Genomic DNA, 27,387 nt, shown 5'->3' with positions numbered 1-27,387 from the left:
CCATGTTAAAAGCCAGCGTTAATAGATCCATGCGTTTACCGCAACTATGACAACGACTGAAAACCATGGAAACGTAAACATACAATTCCACCAGAAATGCAAAACCGGCCTCCGGTTTTGACCATAGATGACGCTCGGAAACTTGTGGATATATTACTACGGAAGAGGGCCACTGTAAAAAAAAAAAAAAAAAAAAGTGAGTTCTGACTTTTTTCTCAGAATTCTGAGTTTAACGTCAGAATTCTGAGAAAAAAAAAGTCAGAACTCACTTTTTTTTTTTTTTTTTTTTTGGCCCTAACCCTGTTCCGTACTGTATATTACTCATCTTTGTCATTTTTCTGTATATTCTTAAACCAAGCTAAATGAATAAATTAAACTAATTAATGTTGGACTAAAACTTTGAGAAGATTAAACTCCACATTCACAAAGACAACAAGTTCAACTCTGAAGAAGCAAAGCACTCTGCCTCCACACTCCGAGATTCACCCTCAGGTTCAGCTCTAATGTTGTAGTTGCACTAAACTGAAGCTGTATTCATTCAGTCTTTCCAGCAGAGGCTCCAGGAAAAGTTTGGCTGCTGCTCTTTCTCTGCTAAACAAATAAAACCTGTCTGAGGAGCAACCTCTGGCTAAAAGTGGGAATATTTCCAACCTGACTTGGTTGGTGCTCTGCTGCGGGTGAAGTGAAGAGAGCGTTTTCCTCTGCAGGGGGAATACTACTGTGAAATAACTTTATCTGGAACTGGAAGTTGCTCAGTGACACATCAGAGTCATTGTGTTATTGTTCAGCAGAAGTAAAGTGTTCTTCAGAAAGGTTTTTATATGAAAAAGGAAGTGAGAGAGATGGCACTGTGGGAACTACTCTGAGTGACGTGTTCATAGCAGCTCTCTGTGACCTGTCAGGCTGAGGTCGTGCTGAGCTGCACAAACTCTGAGCTGCTCATGAGTTTCATTCTGTGAAAGAGACAGAAGTTGGTTCAACTCCACTCACCCACATATGAAGATCTGGTGTTCAGATGCTGCAACTGAGGTGAATCACTGAGGACTGTTACTGTACAAAGAATTATGATGTGAATGACTGAACCTAGTTTCACAAGCAACATTTTACAGTTAGACTGCCCTCATAAGGGTTGATAAATGATCAATAATTAGGTTATTAATTTTGTTGCCAAAAGTTATAATGTAAATCTTAAATAAACATGCAGGCTCACTATTTGGCAAGATCAAGTCCATGCTTAGGACTCATTTATCTAATAGATTAGTTATTACCAGTAACTGGCAAATGTATTGTTATTGTAAAGTGAAAGACCACTATGAACAATTAATATGTGACTATTTATAACTGGAAAAAGTAGCAATCAAAAGGGCCCTGTTGCCAAATGTGTTATAACAGCTCAGCTTTTTAATTACTTATAATGTAAACAAGCTCAGTAATAAACTAATTGTACACCGTATCATCAATCAAGTGATAGGCTACTATTTCATCCAATAGATGTTGAGACCTTTCGCGTAAAGCCACACATGTCAGCCTCGTGGTGAGGCTACATGACGTGTCAGAGGATCATCAAGGTCGCCATGCAGGGCTCCGCACGAAGGCTGCATCAAATCCATGTTGGGATATTGTCCTGGAAAAAGTGGAGCATTGAGCCTCATGGGGGATCTCCACAGTCATCAGGATGGGTTTGTGCCAGTCCATCAAGTTAATGTTTAGATATTTCACTAATTATGTGGAAACAAATTTGACCTGCTGGTTAAAAGAAAGAAGCCAAAGGACTGCCAAAGTGAAGGGTTAATCCTTCCTCTGGGTGCCACATGGATTATCTGTGCAAAATGTCATGGAAATCCATCGGACAATTGCTGACGTATTTGAGTTTGTGCTAAAACGGTGTTAGCGCGCCTCGCTATTCCTCTGAGTTTTGCTCGACCAGCATCAATGTGATTAGATTTAGCACAATTTAACATTTTGGTTTCAGAGCAAATACCTTTAAAAAGCCCCAGCTGTTTCAGGTGCAACATCAGGAAGATGTTGACTTTGGCTTTGAATAAATCTATTAGAAAGGAATTAAAACCTAACATTAGCTAATTGACATGTGACGTTTACTAGATGTTGGTTTTATTATTTTGATATTTAGTGGTCAAATCACCCAGCATTTCCTAGTTTCCTGGTTTCCCGGACGCTGCCCGGCGGGTCATGGGAATAACGCAGCTGGATCGCTAGTTGGCATCGTTTATGGTTGGAACTACGATAGTATCTGATCGTCTTCGAACCTCCGACTTTCATTCTTGATAATGAAAACATTCTTGGCAAATTTTCGTGGGTTTTGCGCTGGTCCAAGAATTTCACCATATGCGCGGAGGCTCAAACCACTTTGCTTTCCGAAACTCCTTGTAGTCCCTTTAACATAGCTATGATATATGGATGATGATTTTTATTTAAAACCAACGTGGCCTGTCGTCAGTAATGTGAATCAAATTACCATTTTTCGCACCAGATTTCACAACCACAGACTGTAAATAAAGACAAACCTCATTAGACAAGCCTAATTAACATCAGCCATTAGTATGCGGAGATGGTTTTGGAGCACGGAGTGGGCTGCTCACAGTCGCCATCTTGGCAGCACCTACCTCCTAGCTAAACAAGGCAAACCTGCACTGGACAGCCTGGCACTCAGAGCGGCTTAGTCCTCAATTAGGTAACACATAATTTAAACAAATCCCTGTGCCAGGCTGTTTGTTTCTGCTGGGAAGTTATTTAAACATGCTGGACCCAGTCTCACGCAGCCATTTGAAGAAGGCCAGTTTCCAGAGTCCAGAGTGTTGGTGCCTGCTGGGTTGGTTAAGTGCTAATCCTGTTAGCAGGCGAACACATTAAACAAGATTCTGATCATATATGACTAAATAAAGGCTGCAGGTGTTTCTTTTTCGCCTGCATGTTGAAATAATTGTTGGCGACACACTTATAAGACAGTCCGTACAGCTTTCCACATGATAACCAGTTAATGTCGTATTTGCAGCTTGTTTTGCTGCCCCCAAGTGGCCAAAAAGTCTGTTAATGAAGGTTTAAGATGCACAAACTTTACCTCTGCTGTGAGAAAGATGCTTCCACTCATCTGCTCCATTCACTCAGAGGTTTTTGAGTAAAAACACAAAACTGTGACAGTGTGTTTAAGTGTGTGTGAGTGTGTTTGTGCGTCTCACCCTCCAAACTTGAACTTGCTGTTCTCGCCGATGAAGACCTCCTTGTGCTTCCTGCGTCCAGAGCTGCGACCACCGGTCACCGTGGCGACGAGGCTGGCCGTAGCCAGGGCCATGCAGGTCAGCACGTCCACCCTCATGGTTCACAGGTTCCCCTGCCACAGCATCCCGGCCCCGGTGAGCCGCCCCCTCCTCCGCTGCTCCACCTCCACCTCCAGGTCTCTGCAGTCCAGACCGTCCAGGCCGTCCAGACCGTCCTGCTGACTAACGCTGCTGGTCGTGGTCGGACATCCCACAGCAGCTGGAGGTTTCCTCAGCCAGAGAGCTCTGAGACCAAACAAGGCAAACACATGAGCTTCCTCTCATGCACATATATATTTAAATTCAGCATCTGTTTGTGCAGCTCCTGCTGAGCATCCCAGCTGCAGTGATGTTTGTCTTCTGCTATCCCTCCTCTTCATTCATTCACTCCTCCTCTCTCTCTCTCTCTCTCTCTCTCTCTCTCTCTCTCTCTCTCTCTCTCTCTCTCTCTCTCTCCCACAGTCTGTCTCTGGCTGTTTTATCTGTCGTTTTGTGGATCTTTCAATCTCTGATTAAAATCGATATGAATCTATTCCTCGCAGCGATAGAGGAATGACACTAATTCCCCCATAATCCTCTTATCTACAGCCACAGCAATCTTTCACTAACCTACAAACAGTCACACACACACACACACACACACACACACCCATCAGTAATCAGGATTTTCTTTAGCGGGACAATGAAAAAACAGGCACCTGGTGTGATTATATGAGGAAGCGCACACCTGTGTATGTGTGTGTGTAGACAGAGAGAGAGGGAGGGAGGTGTGTGCGCGCGAGAAAATGAATCACAGTGTTGGAAGCAGCTCAAACAACAGGTTGTTAAGATCAGCTGGTGTTTAATCCGAGCTGGAGTGGAGCAAACTGCATCTAATCCATCCGCATCAAGGGCCTTCCTCAGTTTACACCTCTAAAATATAATCCACCACACACAAACACACACACACACACACAAAGTAACACTGCAATAAAATCCATTTCTTGTGAATAAAATGTTTTGTGGATTTTTTGGGGCGGTTGAGGAGTTTCCCCGCTTTTGCAGCTCTAAATTGTGAAATTAAGTGTTTTCTCTTGAGATGACTCATCACTCTCACTCAATCAACCTCAACAGCTTTTTAAACATTTTACAATTCAAGATCACATGAGACCAAACCTCGGTCGGCTGAGATCACCACAAAGTGAGAAAACAAAATACTAAAGACAAGCCACAATGAAATTGCACTGTGTAGTACACCAGAGTTAATCCACTGGAACATGAGCTGGTTTGAATATAAGAGAATGAAAAAAAAAAAGGTGTTGCTTGTTCTCTTTTTACTTGAGAACGAGACAGCATTAGTTCATTGTGGTTTTATCAAGTGTTGATTTATGGGCTGTTTGTTGCCTCTATGTGATATCAGGTCATACTGACCAGCTGCATGTCTGAAGCGCCTGCAGTGTGGCTGACTGGACGTCCCAGCACAGGGTGGTGAGGACAGAAGAGAAGATCGCTGGGACTTCACTTCTTCATATAAGGGATGTTGCACGAAAATACTGTCTGACTAATGCCCAGAATATCAGCAGAACCACCCCCCCCCACACACACACACACTCCTGTCATGGACTGTTCTCCTTGCTGCCCTCTGGGAAAAGGTTCAACAGCATCAGTTGCAAAACAGCTTCTTCCTCCAAGTCTAATGGCTCACCTCCCCCACAATAATTATGTACAATTATATTGAACTTTAAAGGTGCAATACAATATGTGCATTCTTACCAGACTGCACTACACTTCCTGCTGCTAAGCAATTACATCTATAAGCCATTTTAATGTGTAATACATGTATACATTATTTTTAATCTTAAAGGGATAGTTCAATATTTTGGCAAATTGGCTCATTGCCATAATCCCTATAGTTTTAGCAGTAGGTTCGTTACCAATTGTCGGTGCAAGCTCTTTTTTAGAAAGGCAGAGCCGTGAGCTGCTCAGAACTTTCTTGGTTTCCCTCATCAAACTCATCAATCCAACAACTCCAAAATGCTCTGGTGGACAAGTTGTGACCTGCACATTCACCACGCTATGAGATAATGACGTAACGTTACGATACGGAGTTGTTCTCGAGGCAAATTCATGCAAAACTGCTGATCCGTGTTCCCGTTGGGGTCACAACTTGTCCAGTATTAGTATTAGTATTTGCAACATAATTTTGATCTGTATGGTGTACAGTCTGAATAACTACAGTATAAAGTGTGATGAGAAGATAAAGGAAGGAAGTATTGTAACTATTCGTACTCTTACACTGACATGAGTTTTTATTATTCTGTGGCTAAAACACTTTTCTGGCCCCGCCCACAGCGGCTCATTGCTCAGCTTTTGTACCGATGCTCCTACTGCTCCTATGAATAAGTACAACTATTACATGAATGATGTTACACTACACACACACCAGTGTTTTCAGTGTGTCTCTGAATCTGTCGGCCATTAAACGTTTCATTGCTCCAGGTTGAGAGTTTCTTGAAACACACTTGTTCATGGCGTCTCTGAAGTTTTTACTGCTGAGACGAACCGGGGAGAAAGTCTGTCAGACAGCCAAGACTCACAGCTGTCACAGAGGATGAGCTTGAGTGAAAAATGTCAGAGAAAATGATGGGAGAGAGTGACAAGCTGCACAAACACGGGTTTTACATGCCACCATATGTCATGTTTCATTGACATGAGAGCAGAGGTCTACAGGAATGTGACGAGGACTCCACTTCTACCAGGATTAACAGCAGCTCTGGGAAAACTTCCCAACTGGAGGGGCAGGAAACTTTTTCCACATCCTCAAAGTCTTTTACTGTGGAACAGATGTTGGAGTAATGAGGGTTGTCATGGCGTCGGGGTCGTTCCATATCTGGGTCAATTCACTAAAAAGCTCAGGTGCAGTCACGACTTAAGAGCCTTCATCTTTGTATCTGTCTGAACTCATTTGCATTTATCAAATTACAGCAGAGCAGATGAATGTGGGAGTTTTCATGACTTTTCAAGTTTCTGCTTGTTTTTACAGTGCATAATTAACTCTGAGTTATCACTTCCTTATCGTGCTTGCAGTGACATCACAGCAAGAGCAAAACAAATCATCATGTTTGCTCATTTGAATGTTGTCTTATCAGAGATTACCCTAATTAAAGCAATAAAAAGGTGAAGCGTGGGGGCAGCACTGCTTCCTCGTGGAGCTGCAGATCAGACTGGTCACTCCAGGTGTGGGTGTGTGGAAGTCAGCGCATCAGGGTTTCCCTCTAACACAGAAACACATGGTCATCAAAACTTCCCCGAATCAAACTAAAGTTCACGATGACTCGAAAGGAAACAAAAAGCAATCGGTGATAAAATGTCACATGGCAGCGTTTGTCTTTGTCGATCTTCTTCTACGCGTGAGCTCACTTCCTAAAGACAATAGGGAAAATCAAAGCAGAGTGTTGCACTCTGTGTGTGTGTGTTTGTAAGAGTGTGTGCATCTAGTGCGAGCAGGTGTTTCACAGCTTCTCTGTGGCCTGTTTGACACATAGCACATGGGACACAGCATGCACTAAAACAGCCCCTCGCCCTGAAAGAACACCCCACTGACATTTGCCGCTGCGGTGGAGGAAACACCGACTCGCACCGGGGGTCATGTATGTGTCTCTGTTTGTGTGTGTGTGTGCATTTATGACTCTGCTAATCACATCCTAACCCCGCCCCGTTCAGAGGGTGTGTGTATGTGACCCTCCCCTTCGGTGCCCTGCGTATGGTGAAATGTGTGTGTGAGAGAGAGAGAGAGAGAGAGGCAGAGGGAGAGTGTGTGTATGTGTGCTGCCTATTCTCTAAATAACCTGTTGATCCAGTCAGGCTCACACTCAGTCTCAGGAGGCAGCAGACTTGGCTTCACTTCTTCCTCTTTCTCCTGGATTTCATCTGATCCAGAGCTTCAGCTGAGTCAAGGTAATTTTTTTCTATATGTGTGTGAATTTGTGTGTGTGCATTTCCTCGGGCTTCACAGGAAATCTTGAGCACATGGCAGTGGTTTTGGTTGTTCTATATAAAAGCTTCACTTTGTAGTAATCAAGAGGTTTTTACTGCTGATGTCCAGGATCCTCGGTGAGTCTCTGTGAGTTTGTGTAGTTTATTCATACAGAGCTTTTCTACAGGATGCTAACATCACCACTTCTTTTAAATAATAATGTCAATGATGAATAATAATATTGAATTATTACTGTAAGTTAAGGATACAACATTTTTTCCATGCTAGCAAGAGCAACCAAAGTAAACTCATTGATCACCTTTAAAAGAGAAGAAGATCTGAACTGCACAGAAACTTCTAGACCTAACCAGCTGCTTAAACACAAATGTCAAAAGATAATTATAACACATTTTGTTTACATAGCGCTTGTCAAAACACACGTAATGTACAAAGTGCTTCACAAGATGAGGTAGACTTCTGGGGGATGAAAACTAATGGAGTCTGTGATGAGAGGGGCTGCTGTTCTGGGATCAGCTGTGAGTTCATCTGAGGTCGAAGAGTCAGAGGGTTTTATCATGATATCACATCAGACATCCATTTGGTTAATGTTGATGATGATGATGATTATGAAGACTCAGCTGTTTACAATGTGTCTGGAGTTCTGTACATAAACACATTCTATTAGAAAGTAATAGCACCTATATGTACAGTATATGTAATGACTGAATAGTTTATTCCAGTTATAAATGGAGAGTGTGTGTTTTGGAAGCAGCAGAGTGTGTGTGTGTGTGTGTGTGAGTGTGTGTGTCTCTGCACAGTTTCATTGATCCATTCTCACTGTGTGAATGAGAATGTGAAGCTCAGTGAGGTGAAGATGAGCTGTGAGATCAGCTGAGGTCAGAGAGCTGTCGTCAGATGTCAGGACTAGTTACTGTTTGTCTGTGAGGCTCCTGTTGATATTATTGATATTATATTCATATGGTTTTGTAAGGACAATGATTCAGTGATTGATTATTGTTCTTTTATTGTACAGTAAGTCTTGAATTTTGTTGAATATAGCCTCCTCTTCTGTGTATACTGTCAGGAGTGAACGTCACCTGAGGTCAGCCAGTTACTGTTTGTGTCTAATAAAAGTTAATATCTAATAAAAAGTGGTACTGACACAGAAGAAGATCAATACGCTGCTGTGTGTTACAGAAGCTGGAGTGTGCGTGTTAATGTGCTGAATCATTTTAAAATAAAAAAACACTTTTTATTCCAAACCTCTGGGATTAATAAGGTAAAAGAGTTGTAGTTGGCATGGCATTAATAGAAACAGAATATAAAGAAGAATTAATGATACATTTTAATTGAGTGTTTTTGGAGTCGGCAGCTGAGCTCAGAGTTGTTATTACTCTATTAGGAATATGCATCATTAACTTAGAACAATATAATGAGTCCTGTACAAATCTGGATTACTTTTTCTTGGATCATTTTTATTCTGTTCTTTCTGACATGAAACCTGTTGCGTGTTAGTGTAAAAAACATTGATTATAGCTGTGAGGTAATGCACTTTTGCTATGGCAACTGAGAAACATTCCTGATGATTCACAGTGTCTGTCCTGATGTGCCTCCACATCACAGAGCGAGGAAGCGCTCTCTCTCCGTATAAAGTCAACTCATTCAGTATTAGAATAACTGATTGATTCCTGATGGGTTTTCTTGCACAAGTGCAAAGGCAGATTTACCTGCTGTGTTTGCAGTACAAGCTGAAAAGGTTTGTTTCTTGCTGAGAAGAACAAGTTCTGACCAGGAAGAAACGGACGTCTGCCAGCTCTGAGCACAAAAAGACAAAAGACAAAAGACAAAAGCCATTAGTCATCACTCAACCGTCGCAGCTTTTGAGCTCAGTTACCGAGCGGGAAGATTTGGCGTCAATCCAGCCAATGGCCTGTTCATCAGCCAACAGGAAGGCATCAGAAGTAAATATGAGCTGGTGTGCTTGTGCCATCTCTATAAGGTGATTGTCCTCAGTTCTAATGCAGGAAGGACTCAACATAAACACATCCAGGCTGTGACAATGAAACTGGCCTCAGCTGCACCCGGCGCACGCTCTAAAACATCCTCACCCTCCTCATCATGACACTTCAAAGGTTTTCTAGGAAACTTCCCTCACCGTTAAATCTAGGTGAGCGAGGGCGAGTGTTTATCAGCCGCAGGAATCCTCCTCCTCTTTGAAGTGAAGCACCAAGTTCACCTGTCTTTGTTTTTGGAGCGTGACGATAGTGTCGAGATAAGGCGAGGGCTTTTATTGTGCGTGAACAACAGATGCTTCCTCTTCCTTTTCATTTATGGAGTCCACACACGAGAGATAAAAGGAAAGGAGGAGAAGATGAAGAAGTGATGGAGGAGGAGAGAGAGACAGTCGTCGTTGGTGTTCAGAAGTTGTGGAGGATGAAAGGCTGCGTGGCTCCGGCTGCAAATCCAGCTTTTATTTTGAAATGTTGATGACAAGGAAGGTTTGAGAGTCGACTGAAGGCAGGAAAATCCTCCGCACTCATCAAAGGATCAAACCTGAAGTCTGCTCAGAAAGCTGCGCATGTTCCATCACGTCACTCTTTCACCTTCATGTGTCCATATCAACAGGAATGTGTCTCTAATCATGCTTTTTCTTTTCCTTTTTCCCCCTGTATCTGTCTCTGTGTGTGTCTGTGTGTGCGTGTGTGCAGAACCACCCAGTGAGATCCAAAGAAAAACCTGCCACAGGGGAAAAAAAACAGAAAAAAAAAAACCCAGGCTGGAACGTCTAAGCTGAGATCGCCAGGGTGGAAGCAGTATGGACTGAAGGCCCTGGCTGCATCATCGACGTGTGTGTGTGTGTTTGTGTGTGCATGTGTGCGTGTGTTTTAAATGCGTCTAGCTGAAAGGAAATCATGTCAGCGATACACACCTGGGTCTGTTTCCTCCTCTGGATCGGCTTCACCACGCAGGACAAAACCCCAGGTAGGACACAAACGCCTCATTGTCCGGCAGGGAAACGCAGACCGGAGGGTTTCTCTGCAGAACCTGATACACAGAAATACAAAAAACAGTGACTCTTGAAGGTGTAACATTGTAAGATTAGGTTTTTTTTTCACTCTGCAGAAGAGAAGGTTCTTAGATTACACAGACGACACGTCCACTTTCCCTCTAAATTAAATTCTGACGTCAGGATGGAAAAAATTGTGCGGGCGCAGCCAGTGACAGAGCAGCTAAAGTGGAGGGAAAACCTGGTCTGTTCTCACCCTCTCAGCTCTGACCATCATTCCTTTCATCTGAGATAATATCTGACTCAGCAACTTTATTAATAACATGTGCGGACGGAGAGCTCTCTAATTTGGCCGAGCTCGTTTGGAAGTGAAGTCCGTGCACATGTAGGATGAAGCAGGATTCAGGGTTTAGTGGAGACACATGGGTCTGTGGCGGGAGGGGCCTGTGAGCCAACAGTGAAATGTGCTGTGCAGCCCTGCACGTCAACACAGCTGATTCACCCGTCCTCCTCCACTTCCTGTCAGGATGGAGGTATGAGACAGATTTACTGTAATGATCGACTCAAAGGCCTTTTCCAGAGCTTTCACCTGCAGTACAGACTTCATCAGAGTTTGGTTCTGTTGCCATCCTTTAACAATGACAACTTTCACATTGAAAGTTCACTGGAGGGGTGCTGTTTAGCTCTTATGCAGAGGCTATAGTCCTTGCTGCAGCTGGCCAAGGTTTGAATCCCCTGGTGTGCCCTTTGCTGCATGTCATTCCCCCTCTCTCTACCTCCACATTTCCTGTCTATCTCTCCTGTTCTGTCAATTAGAGGCAAAAGCCCCAAAAATACTTTGAAAGAAAGAAAGAAAGAAAGAAAGAAAGAAAGAAAGAAAGAAAGAAAGAAAGAAAGAAAGAAAGAAAGAAAGAAAGAAAGAAAGAAAGAAAATTCACTGGAGTAAAACTATAAGACCTAATATGCACAGATTCACATTATGAGATCATAAATGATATGTACAGATGCATTTTATTACTGGGGCAGATTAACCTGGAGCACAATTCAACTACATTTTGTGTATTTTTATTTTTACACAACACATTATGTCACAAGATAATGTATTATCTTAGCCCAGGTATACCCATGCTGCCTTGCGTGCAAATTTATTCACTCTGAAAGTCAGCCTGGAAACCAATATACATATATCTATGATGATTGATACGATTGGCTAAGTACAGACACATTTGATAGACATTCGTAGCGCCCAATAAACAGCTCTGGGCTTTCGCAAACCACGCCTCAAATACGAAAAAATTAACAGGTGGTTCCCAGACCGAATCTCAATCTACATTGAGATGAGGTCTGGTGTCAGCCAGGCTAGTATTATCTGTATTATCTGGTAAATGTTGTAACAAAGGTATATGTAGGCTACAAGTTCAAGTGCCTCTAAAATGCAGTATTTCATTAACAACCATGAGATAAAAGCTACTGAGTGGACTTTGACTGTTTCCAAGGTCATGTTCACTGAGACCTCTGCTTACCGACCATACAGAGAGTGCTGCAGGTGAGGAACATGAACAAAAGTCAAAAAAGTCCAGAGTTGTTCTGGAAACTCTTTGACGTTTTCACTCTTTGTATCTTGTCCTCATCTCCATGGTAACTCTGAGTTTGTTCACACACTGTGTTGAAATTAAGAATTGATTCATCTCCTTGCACCACAACACCACAGACAAGTACATTCAAGTGGATGTGTATCTAAATCACAACCAAATATTAGTAGTTCATCAAAATCAAGGGTCTAGAACTTTTTTCACTCGAATACAAAATTAAAGCAGCAGACAGTGTATCTTGTTATTTATTCACATATAAATAACAAGATAAAGAAGCCAGATCAGAGGGGCAACACCCATATTGTAGTAATATCTGATTATGTTGTGAAAACTTTTGTGTCAAAATCTGGTGTGAGTCCTGATTCAGTCGAACCTGATCAGACACGATGGAATCAACATCTGTAGATCTGCTCAGGAATCAGAAAATAAAGTTCCTCAGTAACTCTCCTGTCAAGTGTCGACACGCTGCAGTAGTCGGCACAAAACAGGTGGATAAAGCTGCCCACAGTTTCTAAAGTTTCTATGAGACTGGTTTTAACTGCTGTTGCTTTTAGAGCTGCATGAACCAGATGTTCTCTACCTGAGCAGGTGGAGACCAGTGAGTCTGTCAGAGCCTCTTCAGCTGGAAACAATGATCATGATGCAGCTGTTTGTCTTTTTCCAATAATTGCGTTCCTTCATGATGCCTTCCATGTGGGCCAGAGAAACAAACACCACCAAACATCCGTCTGTGTACACACACAGATGTTAAATGTTGTTTGGCTCAATATAGAGATATACCTACTACAGATGTAGTACTGTATACACCAATCAGACATAGCATTCTGACCACCTGCTGGCCCATTTTGTGTTTTTCAGTGTTATTCACTTCTGTCAGTGGTCAGAATGTTATGCCTGATGGTGTATATATAGATATAGGCTATAACATATAGTGTCTATTATCCATATCATATAGTATAGTATGTATATATTTCAAGATGTTTCTGAAGCTAATGTCGCGCTACATGACAACCAAGCAAAGCCCATATACAACACATGTCAAACTCAAGGCCCGGGGTCCAGATCTGGCCCGCAATACAATTTTACGTGGCCCGCAAGAAGATTTCATATTTCTATTATCAATGGCCAGTATAGTGCTCACACACTACAACAGCTACCATACGGTCGTGACCAAGCACCAAGCCCTATCTGCTTCTCTGTCACACCTCCACTCAGCTCCATTCGAACCTCAAACATAAATGAACTTGCAGCCATATACTGTTTTGATATATTCTCATTTTGTGTGATGGTTCCATTTATGAACAACAAAGTGTTTTTATGCATTATGTTCTTATTTAATTTTATTTTCATTCAGCCAGTACACTGGCTGTTAAAAATCATATTCTTGATTAAAACAATGCCAGTTTTAGCAATATAGAACGTCCCTGGTTTTAGTTTGTTTAATAAACTGTTTGGCCTGCGACATACTTAGTGTTTTAAACTTTGGCTCTTGTGTGATTGAGTTTGACACCACTGATCTACATCAATGAAGGCTGCTACATGGTGTGTTATGTGTCTCCACAGCACGCAACAAATACAATAACAAAACTACCAACATGTGCAGGCATGTGGCTTCAGAAAGATGCAAGTCATGACTTACAGGATAACATATCACAGTGGAAAACAATAGAGCCTGGTATTATCAATGACTGTTTCATTTCAAAGTAGTTCAGCGGCTCAGCTATCAGTTAAAATCCGGGCCCGAGTGTTTATCTTATTAAATCAGTGCATGTGTGGTTAATGTTTCACCTTCTGTCGGCCACCATGAGGAGACTGTGTTTGCTCAGTAAAACACAACACTTTAAACAAGGGCATGAAATGTCACAGCGCTGCGTGAGGGGAGCCGACAGCGACACGTCGACGTCACTCCCGAGCTGTCAGGCAGGTAAACAGGGGTTGTACAGGTGTGAGTCAGAGGTCTGAGTCACCGCTCCGCTGCCGTCAGCGCTGATTTATGAGAAGAGGGAGAATGTGAATGAGCAGCTGAGAGCGTGAGACGACAGTGAGCGAGGACAGAGGTGGGGAAGGTGCTGACAGAACCGCTCAGGTGATAAAGTAACTATTAATCCCTGGTCACACACACTCACATACAGTGCTGTGAAGAAGAATCTGTGACAGATATTTTGCATAACTGTCTGTCACACTGAAATGTTTCAGGTCTTGAAACTAATTGGAATATTAGGCGAAGAAAAAAAAAATGCAGTTTTTAAATGATTTTTCATTTATTAAGGGAAATAAGATATCCAAACCTGGCCCTATGTGAAACAGTAATCCCCCCTAAATCTAATAATCAAGCATTTGTGATGGCGGGAAATTGGTTTTTCACATCGTTGTGGAGGAGTTTTGGAAAACTCTTCTTTGCAGAATTGTTTTAATTCAGCCACATTAGAGGGTTTTCAAGCATGAAAGGCCTGTTGAAGGCCGTGCCACAGCATCTCAATCAGATTTAAGACTGGACTTTGACTTTTTTAGTTTTTTTCTTTCTTTTTTTTGAGCCACTCAGAGGTTGACCTGCTGGTGTGTTTCTAATCATTGTCCTGCTGCAGAAAGTAGAAAGTGCATTTGACCTTGAGGTCACGAAATGATAGCCGGACGTTCTCCTTCAGGATTTTCTGGTTGGGACCAGAATTCATGCTTCCATCAATCACAGCAAGTCGTCCAGGTCCTGAAGCAGCAAAGCAGCCCCAGACCATCACACTACCAGCACCATGTTTAGCTGTTGATAGGATGCTCTTATGAAATGCTCTATAGTTTTAAACCAGATGTAACGGGGCGTACACCTTCCAAAAAGTTCAACTTTTGTCTCATCAGTCCACAGAACACTTTCCCAAAAGTCTTTGAGATCATCAAGACGTTTTCGCCAAATGTGAGAGGAGCCTGTGTTCTTCTTGGCTGGCAGTGGTTGGGGCGGAGACAGTTTTTTGGTTTCTTTCTTATTGTTGAGTCATGAACAATGACCGTAACTGAGCCAGTGAAGCCTGCAGCTCCTTAGAAGTTGTTCTGGGTTCAACTTCTTTTGTGACCTCCTGGATGAGTCGTTGCTGCGCTGATGGGCAGGTTCTCACCACTGTTCCAAGCTTTCCCTATTTGTTCATGATGACGCTTGCTGTAGTTCTCTGGAGTCCCAAAGCTTTAGAAATGGCTTTGTAACACTTTCCAGACTGATAGATGTCAATGATGTGCTGGTATTTGAGATCCCTCAGGTTCTGTTGAAGTGTTTTCTTGATTCAACAGCTCTGGCAGTGATCAGGCCTGGGTGTTGAGAGTGAAACTGAACTCAGCTTTCCAAGAAAAGTGGTTTATCACACTTAATTCATGATTTTAAAAGGGAGGGCTATGACTTAGTGCTAGGAAGCTTCGGATAGCTTTTTCCCTTAATAAATAAAATCATCATTTTTAAAGTATTTACTTTTTCCAAATATCAAAATTTGTGTGATGCTCTGAAACATTTACATGTGACAAACCTGCAAAAAAAAAAAAGAAATCAAGAAGGGGGCAGACACTTTTTCACAGCTCTGCAGATGTGCATATGCAGCCATACTAGAAGTGAGTGAGGACAGTCTGACAATTTGACAGATGAACCCAATGATCTGACTCCAGTGTGTTTAGGCCGGCACCCTGAGTGAACCTGTCAGAGAATCAGGGGGGGTGAGGTTGGTGGGTAAATGGACGGAGAGGCTTATGAAGTGGTTTTCCGGGGAGATGTTGTGGAGGTGTGTGGAATTCAGACCTGAGCTTCCCAAACATTTCCCAGGCTGAGTGAGCTCAGTGGGGGAGATAGTTCAAACACGGTGATCTGTGGGATTATAAAAAACACGTTGTACCCGCTCCACCCCGCTAACAGATGTCCCATCAGGTGTACTGTCTGCAACAGGTAGTGAAGGAACAAAGGCACAGGTGCATGAGAAAGGTCACCAGAGGTCCGTACACCATCATGAGTGACGGGTCTGACTTTATCCTTTATCTTTTCTAACTGTCTTGAAATCCTAAAACAGCAATGAAATGTTCCTTATACTGTAGTAGTCTGATAGATGTGATTCCTCTGAGCCATTGTTTACATAAAGTATTAACACACATCAGTGAGTCACAATGTGGCAGTGACAAGGTCTTCATCACTGTTAACACACTGTAGTTTATTTTGACTCAGAACCACACACACCATCCTGAGGCCACCAAATACTCACTACAGCACCAGATGTGGGTTAATCCACCTCTGAAAATAGGTCCAAACAAACGCACCAACGTCACAGCACCGACAAGCCGCCAGAGGTGAACATTATGATGTCACAGTGAAGCTCACCTGTGACCTTTCCCACACATAATAGTTATCACTGTGACCTTTGACCTCCCCCCACTTAATTCAGGTTATTTCCTCCATGCGTCCAAGTAGGAAGTGACACACTGTTGGTTTGGGTATTTTCGTGGGATTTGTTGACAGTGTGAAACCAGTGTGAAACTTCAGGTTAAGTTCCTGTTCAACCAGAGTCATATGAAACTTTAAAGGGATAGTTCAACATTTTGGCACATACTGTAGGCTCATTGCCATAATCCCTATGGTTTTCGTTACCTTTAATTGTCGGTGCAAGCTATTTTTAGAACGGCGGAGCAGAGCCGTGAGCTGCTCAGAGCTACGCTACGGAGGCTAATGGGATTTCTTGGTTGCCCTCATCAAACTCATCAAATACACAATCCAACAACTCCAAACCGCTCTCGTGGACAAGTTGTGACCTGCACATTCACCACGCTATGAGATAATAACGAAACGTTACGAGAGATGTTTTCGAGGCAAAAGCAGAGACTGCTTGCCGAAAAACTGCCACTGCCTAAAATTGTGATATAATTACTGTGGGAGGTCTGGAGTCTCAGCTTAAAGGTGTTTTATATGGTCCAAGAGTTCCTGTGACATTACATCACAAGGCTGGTGATGTTTTGTGAGGTCACAGTGACGATCAATCCATCCTTGAGTCCCAACGGATACGAATACAAATACAAATATGAATTACTTTATGAATCCCCAAAGGGAAATTCATTATATTTTTTTATATTTGAAGTTACCCTGTGAGATTACAATGAAATAGCCCATAAACAACAAACTGCCTGTACTGTCCAACCCGCAACGGAAACGAACACACCTGTAGTTCACATCACACACAAGCTGAGACTAGTTGTCAATATTGGCAGCAGCACCGCTGCTATTCTGATTAACTACTCAGCACTCAGTGCAGCCAAGTGGTTTTTGTTTTGGTAACATTCCCTCCATGACGGAGTCAGCAAACTGTCAAACTGTCAATCAAACTGGCTATTTCTCATTGGCTAATGTCACTGAGCTGCTTGTGTTTCCCAGCAATACCATTTGATTTCCTCACTTATGTAATTCATGTGTTGAAAGTTGCCAACTTTTACAGCATGAATTACACTGCCTAGATGAATAACCCACCTCCACCCTGGATGTGTAGCAATAAAGGGAACTCATGGGTGACTATGAAGAAACTCCCTGTTTCAGGTTAGAGAGTAAAAATGACAATAGCTGCTATCTCACATTTTAAATCTAAAATACTACAACATAACTAATCACAGTATTCCATTCCACACTATTGTTTTTTTCTGATAATTCAAAAGGACCCTGGCATGTCATATCTATCTGAAAAGCAAAGTTGTCTTTATCCCAGGATGCCTTGCTCCTTGCTCTACAAATGCACATTCTTCCTTCAGTTGAGGCTTGTTTAACCAGGTGAGAACAATGTCATGGAAACTAAATAACAGGTGTCTTCTGAGAGTTGTTTGTGACAGTGTAATCTAAACCAACTAAAGGAAACAACTTCACAACACAGAGGTCATTAGGTATCTGCAGCGTAATGTTGATATCTGACAGGCAGCAACAGCAGAGTTTAATAGTCGCGCTCATCAGCTTCCTTGTACAGTGTCCATCTACTGTCAAAGGCTCCATGATCAATGTATATGAATGGTTTTTGGTCATTCAGTTAATTGCAAATCTCATTGTAAATTTGCTCCACTGAGATACACTATCAGGCTTCATCGGGTGTTGATCCTGTAGCCCCCTCCTGTGGAGGTGCAGGGGGCAGGTGGTTTGGTTCATGGCTATACTGGTTGTACTGGTGGGTCTCCTGGTCTGTGACCGTGCAAAGAGCTGAGCAGTGACTCAGTAGCCTACCTGGCGTAGGAAATGTTGCTTACGTAACTAAGTTGTCATAGAATTAAATGGTAATGTTAATACATGTCTTTATCTCATTTGATTATTATAATAGGCTTTTTTACCTGTCTGAACAAATCTTCCCTGAAGCTACGAACCATCCAAAATGCTGCTGCCAGGTTTTTAATATCCTCACACACTGGAGCTATCACACCTAGTTTAACATGGATGAACAGGCTTTAGGACCTGAGGTGATTGTGCCTTACATGTATAGCCTTTATTTTATTTTTTATCATTTATTAGTGATAGGTTACCTTTTTGTGTGCCTGTCTGTATCTGTTGCTGCTGTGACAAAGTGAATTTCCCCCTTGGGGGATTAATAAAGTTTTATTATATTCTATTCTATTCTAGTCAACAGTTCCTAACACCGACAATGGCCTCTGAGATCCCTGGACTGTATACCTATATCTATTTTTCCACTTGTTTATTTTTTTCTATCCTTTGATTTTACCCATTTGATACTGGAACGTGCTACATAAACAGTTAATATTGGTCCATTTGGTGCCTCTGAGTCTGTCTAGAGTTTGGTTGACTAGTGCTGAACATGGTGCTGCCTCCCCTCCTGCACAGGCTCCACCTCCTTCATCACCTGAATGTTCCACTTCCCAGTCTCCAAATCTTTCTTTCTTTTCTTATCTTTTTTTTTTGTAGATTTTTTTTTCTTCAGGATCAAAGCTACAGTCAATATCAACAAGGTGGTAAAGTTAAAATGAAATCAACTGGAATAAAGTAAATAAAATAAAAAGAAGAAAAAAGAATCATTTAAATAGGCTTAGGCCTAATTATCCACATTTCTAACGTAGGACTCAGCAACGCAAGGACCTTGGTTTTGCTTCCTGATATCTAAACTTGCACAAGTGACTAAAAATAAAACTGGAGGAAAAAGGCTAACTTAAAAAATATTAGAGTATGATTTATTTACCTCATGGTACTGATGAACAGTGTCATGGTTAATAGTCTGACTTATCAACAAAGAAACCATCATCATCATCCGTGTGACCTCACCTTGTTTCATGTTTCAGACGTCACTGTGACGTGCTTGGTCTCGGAGGAGTGCGTGCTGCCCTGCAGCTTCGAGCCGGGCAGGAAGGAGACCATCGAGTGGTTCCGACAGGACGTGGCGGTCTACAAGTTCGAGCGAGGGGACAATGACAATGACGACGACAAAGACGACAAGGACGAGAAGGACGACGACAGCGACAGCAGCAGCAGCGAGGAGCACACCGACCAGAAGCAGATGGGTGGGCGCGCATCCGTGTTCCCGCACCTGGTCTCCCGGGGCAACGCCACCCTCATCATCAGGGGGAGTGGCCTCAAGGACAGGGGCACGTACAGGTGTCACGTGCACACATCGGACGGCGAACACAATGCAAAAGTGATATTGAAGGTGGAAGGTGAGTGCTAAAAGGCCATATTTATTGATCACATGACAGAGATATTCCATTAGTGTCTGTCCACTATCAGTGGCTGCACAAGAGACTTCTGTGTTGCACTGTTTTACACTGCTGCTCACAGAAAGCCAAAGATATTATCAGGTGAAAAACATTTTATCCTGAGATAGCATCGAGATAACAAAAACCTTTTCTCCAGATAATATCTAGTTAACTCAGGATAAAGAGCTTTGTTATCTTGAGATAAGAAAAACAAACAAACAACAAAAAAAAGATTTTCCAGTATGGCCATTCTCAGCATGTGTGCAGTTATTTTGTCTTTCTGAGTTTGCCTTGCAAAAGTATTCCTACCCCTTGAACTTTTCCACATTTTGTCATGTTAGAACCACAAAATTAAATGTATTTTTATTGGGATTTTATGTGATATACCAACACAAAGAAGCACATAATTGTAAAGTGGAAGGAAAATGATACATGGTGTTGAAGATTTGTACAAATAAAAATCTGAAAAGTGTGGCGTGCAAATGTATTCAGCCCCCTGAGTCAATACTTTGTTGAACCACCTTTCGCTGCAGTTACAGCTGCGAGTCTTTTGGGGTGTGTCTCTACCAGCTCTGCAATTTTTGCCCATTCTTCTTTACAAAATAGCTCCAGTTGAGTCAGTTTTCAGGTCTTGCCACAGAGTCTCAGTAGGATTCAGGTCTGGACTTTGACTGGGTCGTTCTAACACATAGATATGCTTTGATGTAGACCAGTCCATTGTAGCTCTGGCTGTGTGTTTAGGGTGGTGGTCCTGCTGGAATGTGAACCTCCGTCCCAGTCTCCAGTCTTTTGCTGCCTCTAACAGGTTTTCCTCCAGGATCGCCCTGTATTCAGCTCCATCCATCTTCCCATCAACTTTGAGCAGCTTCCCTGAAGAAAAGCCTCCCTACAGCACGATGCTGCCACCACCACGTTTCACAGATGGTGTGTTCAGGTTGATGTGTAGTGCCAGGTTTCCACCACACAGCGTTTGGCGTGTAGGCCAAAAGGTTCAATTTTGGTCTTGTATCATTTTCTACCTACTTTGTGTTGGTCTATCACATAAAATCCCAATAAAATACATTTAAGTTTGTGGTTGTAACATGACAAAATGTGGAAAGGTTCAAGGGGTATGAATACATTTGCAAGGCTCTGTAAATCTTTGTATAACTGTGTGTGCTGCTACCATATTGTGTTAACAGGGTCCTAGTATTATCTGCATAAGAACGGTATCTGTACCAGGCTATATTGGGACCTGGCATTTGGAGTCTATCATCAGGGGCTGCTGGGAAACATTTCAGCATGCTGTGAATGTTTGTGTGTGTGTGCAGCTCCCATCCGAGGCGTGTCTCTGGAGGTGTCGAGGACGAGCGGCTACGAGGAGATGAAGTGTACCGTCGGAAATGTCTTCCCGCCTCCTCGTGTATCGTGGGCCACTGAGCCGCCCACCTTCGAGGTCCTGCGACCGGTCACGCGTATGCGGACTAACGAACAGGGGCTTTACGACGTCGACAGCCGCCTCCGGTTGCTCAAGGGACAACCCAACATCATCTACATCTGTAAAGTCACACCCTCCTACGGCGGTCAGGCCTGGACCACCTCGCTCAGGGAAAGAGGTAAAGACAAACTGACATCTCTGGTAGGTGCTGATGAGGGACTAGATGATGTCTGTGGTCCACACATTTTATATCCCTCCGCTCCCTCTCTCTGGCAGAAATAAGAGGAAACCAAGGGAGCGATCTGACCATCCCCTGCTCCGCCCCTGCTTACCTGAACAACCCCTCCCTGGAGTGGAGCTTCGCCAACGGTGAGGACGTCTCCCACATCCTCACCTACAGTCAGTCGGGGGACGCCGTCTACACGCCGCCCTGGGACAAGCACGTGGAGCTGGACGGCTACAGGGTCCGGTTCGGAGACGGTTCTCTGCGACTGATGGACCCCAAGCACTCCAAGCACACGGGCAGCTACACCTGCACGTTCTTCGTGCAGCACAACAAGTACAGGGAGCGCACAGACATCACCATCGACAATCTTGTTGGTGAGGTCACAAACAAACACAATCATTGTGATTCCACCAACATCAAGGTTAAAGGATAAATCTGAGGTTATTCACATTTTAACAAAACTGTTTCCACAGGTGGATCAATACACTTTATGGTCTAGTGATGATTTAAGGACTGTCATTTCAAGCTTTAGATGCTGAAATGTCTCATTATCTTTGATTCGTGGTTATTTTCCCATCATTTGTGTTGTGATCAAACTTTATTTTCAATTGGCTTTGATTAAATGAGCCATGCTGTCACTTCTCTATTAAGGTCAAAGCCAGACGCCTTGTAGGCTAAACCTTGTGTCTCTGCTACAGTAAAAACAGACACATCTGACAATATTCCTACAACCACAAGAGGGCGCTCATTACAAAGCTTTGCAAAGGCTGTAGTCCCTCTGTAAAAAACCATCACCTCTGATCATCACAAAGTGAACTTAAACTTAACTAGAAAAACACACAAAAAAGTTAACTTAAGTATAGATAATGCAGCTGTGCTCTTTGCTTATTGTGAAGAGTTAACTAAACCCATGAAGCGACACATAAGAAATTAAGTGGCAGGATATGGAAATCACCAGATTAAACCTTTACAAATAAAATCAAAAAGCAGTTTGTTGTAAGAAAAAGAAAGAAAGAAAAGAAAAGAAAGAAAAAAAGTGTGTGTGTGTTTGTTACCTGTGTGCAGGTGAGCGGAGCACATCAGACGAGCCGTTCCAGTGGTGGATTGTGGGTCTGGTGGTTGCAGGGCTGGTTCTTGCTCTGGTGGGAATGCTGGCCTACCTGAAGATGAAAGGTAAAGATGAACTCCTGAGGATGTGGAGAGTGAGGGATATAAAGAAAACAGTTTGAAATGAACTGGAGATACATGAAATGCAGCATCTACATCCACATACATCAGACTTATCGTGAAATAGCTCAACGTAACACATCAGTCTCATCAGTAAACGTGACGTAAAAATAGAAGTTACAACAGGAATGACAAAGACAAATTCTGCATCTTTGTGTTGCTGCAATGATCCTATTGCACACAATCCTTTTTTTTTAGTCAAGTTACAATGAATGAGATCCGGGTCATACCTGTTTTTCCTGCTGCTCTTCTTGTAGGAAATATAGTCATGCATGGTTAAATAAGAGGAAGAGGAGTGACATAAGAAACAAGTCAGATTAGTTCTTCTGAGCTCAGTTAAGCATCAGGGCAGGTGCAGGTACTTTGCTTTTACATTCAGTATTCACTGCTGATTTGTTGTTTCTCTCTCTCTCACACATCATGTCTCTCTCCTCTGGTCCCAGGAAGCATAGGGAGGAAGCCCAGGAACGACCCTGAGGAGGTGACAGAGCTGCACGCAGTTAAAGGTTACTGATGGAAAATAAAACGTTACACACAACAAACACTAGATGGAGCCAGAGAATAACACTGCTTGTTGTCACAGTATTCATACTCACATATTGGTAATTTTAGTCAATGTTTAGTGAACACCCTGTAAAACATTTACAGTATCAGCTGAGAGCAGCATTTTCACAAAAACTCAGTGGTTCTGGGTTTAAAATTCAATGTTACACTATACTGAGAAAATGTCCTTTGATCTGTGACAGGTAAAATCCTCCTAATGTTCATTTATAAGAGCAGCACCCACTCTAATGTAGCTGTAAGGAGCTATGAGTATGTTTTAATCTCTTCAACCACAGTAGTTATAACAGTAGTAATAATTGGGAACAAGCAGATGTTTCCTTTCTCTTGTCTCTCAAAAGAAAAACAGTTTCAGTTCCATTCACTCTGCTGAGGACACACACATAAAATAGTATAACATCTAAAATAACAATCCTCTCATCCAGAAACTCTCTCTGTGTCTTTCAGACTCGGCAGCAGAAGGTAACCTGAATGAGGGCAGCCCTCTGGGTGTCGGTGGCACCAACGGACAGTCAAGTCCTTACACCAGCTCTCAGATGACCTGAGGACAAAGGGCAGCAACAACTGGGCACCTGAACTAACAAAAATACTAACACACACACGCACAAAAACACACTGAACAAGGGGGAAGAACCCTTTAAGAAAAAAGGAGCATTTCTTTTTCTTTCTTTCTCTTTTTTTTTTACTGAATAATACAATTGACTTCCAGATGACCGCCTTAATATGTCTTGCTCCCTCTGGGTTTTAGAGGAAACCCTGAGACGAACTGCTGTCTTTCATGCTGCCGTGTAGAACTTGATGTCTTCATGAAGGGTTTGAGGCGCACAATGTCGCTATGAATCTGTATTTTCTACCTTTCTAATTTATATATTTGGGGGGGTGTTACGTTTTCCTCTGAAGAATCGTTGAGGCGCTGCCTGCTGAATGTAAACTAGTTTCCGTTGCAAGAACTTTTCCAGGAACTTTAAGTGGGGAACAAGGGTCCCCGAAAGTCCCCGTTGAGTTGGGAAGAACTTCCTGATACTCCCTGACCTGCTGGGGCAGAGTCAGAGTGCTTCACCTCCAGGTCAGAAACTAAACGTGTGGCTGCTACTCATGGAGCTGGATCCTATAGGAGAAGGTGAAACTGCTCTGGATCAGGGGGTGAACCCCCGGCACTGGCAGGCTGCCTGGTCAAAGCAGCCTCTCCGATGTCTAATACATCAGTCTCTAAGGGGACAAGAAACTCAGTGCAGCACGGCTAAACAGCTTGCTATCAATCAAGAACAAAGTTCACCACCACGCCTTCTTCAACCGGTTAGTAAGTGAGGTGTGACAGTGGGAGGAAACTGTCACGTGCCATAAAACAGGTTTTTGGGTTGTGTTCCTGAAACTGTTTTTTAAAAAGGGAGAATGAATTAGAAGAATTCGGATCTTCAGCAAAGTTTTGAGAGACTGAAAATAAAAAGTATAACGAAGCCTTTGGACTCTGGGAATTTCATGATGTTTTGAGTTGAAGTTTTTCCTCTTGAGGTCAGAGTCAGTACTCCTGTTGGGTTTTGCTGATTTCCTGCTGTATTGACACAAACCGATGAATGCTCCAAACACCGTCTGGGATGGTTCCCTGGATAAAGTGAATGTGAAGTGATTGAGACTGAACCCTGTGTCAAAATGAAACTCTGTGTTCTTCAATCTAAACCTGCTGTTAAACATTAAGGAGGAATATATGGGTTATCTCTCAGCAGGGCCACACTAGGCATCACCATTCATGAGTCATATTGGGCCTCTTTCACAAATGTGTCATTTTCAATTCATGTAATGTCAATAAAAAGACTAATCACTGAACCTTCTGAGCCTGAGTGCTGTTCCGGGTTTAATCTGACTGCAGAAAAGTGTTTTTAGAGTTCTGGTGTTTCTGCAATTTACACCAATAATATCACTTCCTGAGTCCTGATTCATCATAACAGGGGCGTTGCTTCCAGTCACAGTCTGACTTTCTGAGCGGACCAATCACAGTTCTTGCGGTTCGCGTCGACATGACGCGTAGTCAGTATTTTTTGGAGGCAGGCTTAATTTAAGACCTATCCTCCCGCAAGATTATTTGGAAGCACTTTTTTTCCCCCACAATATTTGGTGAAGAGCTATAGCGGACAGGACCGACCCCCTGGTCCACGGTATTTGCTCAAATGGCTGCTTGCATTGGAAGCTTGGTCCCTGGAAACCATGGAGGAAAGGTGTTAGTTGTTCAGAACTTCCGTTTCCACCGACATCAAATAAGAGGTGAAAAGATTCATTGGCGTTGCTGGTGCCAGAACTGCAGAGCAAAAGTGTACACAAACCTGCTGAATGAAGATGATGATCAAGTTATCAGAGTGACTGGGTTCCATGAAGAGCACCATACTCACCCCCAGGATGAAACCATGGTCAGCAGAGCTCAATTCCAACAAAATGTTGTGGCTCAAGTGAGGCAGGATCCAACGGTGCCAGTGAGACGAGTTTACAATGCAGAATTTGTGCGACATAGTCAGGCAGTCCAAGGTGGAGGTGATAGACCATCAATACCAGCGTTTCGGTCAGTCCGTACAACAATGCAGAGAGCCAGGTGTGAGGCAATGCCAGAGATACCAGCCACTGTGGATGAAGTGGAGGTTGGAGGCTCATGGGCCCAAACATGGGCCGAAGACCTTTTTTTGCTACATGCTGACAATGATTGGGGCATACTGGTGTTTGCAACAAATGAGAATCTCACCCTGCTGCAACAATGCAGAACAACTTACATGGATGCCACCTTTAGGAGTTGCCCTCGACCATATTGGGAAACCATCATGGCTTTGTACTGCCTCTTGTTCATGTGCTTATGGAGCAGAGAACTATTGGACACTACAGGCAAATACTTCAGGTTGTCAAAGTGGCCATCCGACAAGTAACCCACCACAATTGGTGCCCTCAACTTGACATCTGTGATTTCGAAAATGGCCTGAAGACAGCACTGGAAACGGAGTTCCCTCTAGCCATGGTTGGAGGGTGTTATTTTCATTTCAACCAATCCCTATGGAGGAAGATCCAAGAGCTTGGATTGGCTGTTCCCTACCACCAAGACCGCACCTTTGCTCGGGTCATCCGCAAAATCATGGCACTGGGTTACCTACCACTTGTTCTGGTTCAGATGAACTTTAACACACTTGTCAATAGCAGACGCTGTAGACGTCTTGTGAGACACTACGCTGCAATGGATGAGTTCATCACCTACATGAAGAATACGTACATCCGCCCTGTATCCACCTTCCCACCAGTTGTGTGGAATGTCTTTGAGAGGGAACGAAAGAAAGAACGAACAACCATGTTGAATGTGAGTAATTGCAAAATGACCACCTTGAATCTGTGTTGTTGCAAAATGTCTACAAGTCAATTTGATGTTTGATCTTTCTATAATTGTTTAATTCTAGCTTACCAGCGGACGATGAATGATACAGTGCAAGTGCGCCATCCCTCTCTGTGGCTATTCATCCATCACCTGAAAGACCGCCAGACGCTGACTGAAGAAACCATCATGCTGGCAGAGAGAGGCGATGCACCTCCACGACGGCAACGCAAATGGAGAATCTTAGAGACCTCACTGGTGCGACTGAAGGCACAGTAGTATAATGGTGGCAATCGAAATATTGAGTCCTATTGGAGCGCTGTCAGCCACTGTGTTGTGGAAGCTGTTTAGAGTTGCCCTGGCTTGTGGACATGTGCTGTTCGTGGGCATAATTTTGACATGTTCTTTGCTAAAGTGAAGCTCCCTATAGTAAATTGAGCTTTGTATTTTTTTTGTTCTTGAAATAGTCTTCATAGGATATCATTTGCAAAGTGCCTGTTCCTGGCACATAAAAGGTTGAAAAAGCAATAAGCCCTTTCCAGTTTTGAGAGAATTGCATAAATTGTGTAGCAATTTTTTTTTATTTGCAACATTTTTTGCTTATTATTATTGTTGAATCTACAAAGGACATCAGTCACAGCACTTACAGATTGCCTGTTCCTCCTGTTGGGCTGTTTGAGGTCCAGGGTTTTGCTGATTTCCTACTGTATTGACACAAACCGATGAACGCTCCAAAAGGTCAAACTCCGTCTGGGATTGTTCCCTGGATAAAGAATGAATGCGACTGTGAAGTGATTGAGACTGAACCCTGTGTCAAAATGAAACTCTGTGTTCTTCAATCTAAACCTGCTGTTAAACATTAATGAGGAATAAATAATTATGGGTTATCTCTAAGCAGGGCCACACTAGGCATCACCATTCATGAGTCATACTGGGCCTCTTTCACAAATGTGTCATAATTACAGTTATGTAATGTCAATAAAAAGACTAATCATTGAACCCTCTGAGCCTGAGTGCTGTTCCGGGTTTGAGTCTTGAGTCCTCATTCATAAATCAGCCAGCACACAGACATGAGGTTAGAATCTGTGACTGTCAGTGTCTGTA

The 27,387-nt window shown here is 42.9% G+C and overlaps 1 protein-coding gene across 1 annotated transcript in view; it reads right to left on the bottom strand.

The window, feature by feature from the left end:
- The window catches only part of LOC311004016 (gamma-aminobutyric acid receptor subunit rho-3-like), a 46,586-nt gene extending 24,301 nt beyond the window's left edge, over positions 1-22,285 (bottom strand). Inside the window, exons 1-4 of the mRNA XM_083995955.1 lie at positions 22,211-22,285; positions 21,262-21,470; positions 10,160-10,275; positions 3,198-3,521 (exon numbers count right to left, since the gene is read on the bottom strand). Coding sequence (XP_083852081.1) covers positions 3,198-3,334 — 137 coding nt within the window. The 5' untranslated portion in view covers positions 3,335-3,521; positions 10,160-10,275; positions 21,262-21,470; positions 22,211-22,285. The remainder of the gene's footprint in view (positions 1-3,197; positions 3,522-10,159; positions 10,276-21,261; positions 21,471-22,210) is intronic.
- Positions 22,286-27,387: the final 5,102 nt, after the last annotated feature.

Source organism: Trachurus trachurus, assembly GCF_905171665.1.
Source record: "Trachurus trachurus genome assembly, chromosome: 20".
Classification (NCBI taxonomy): Eukaryota; Metazoa; Chordata; class Actinopteri; order Carangiformes; family Carangidae; genus Trachurus; species Trachurus trachurus.
This window is presented reverse-complemented; position numbering and strand designations above follow the sequence as displayed.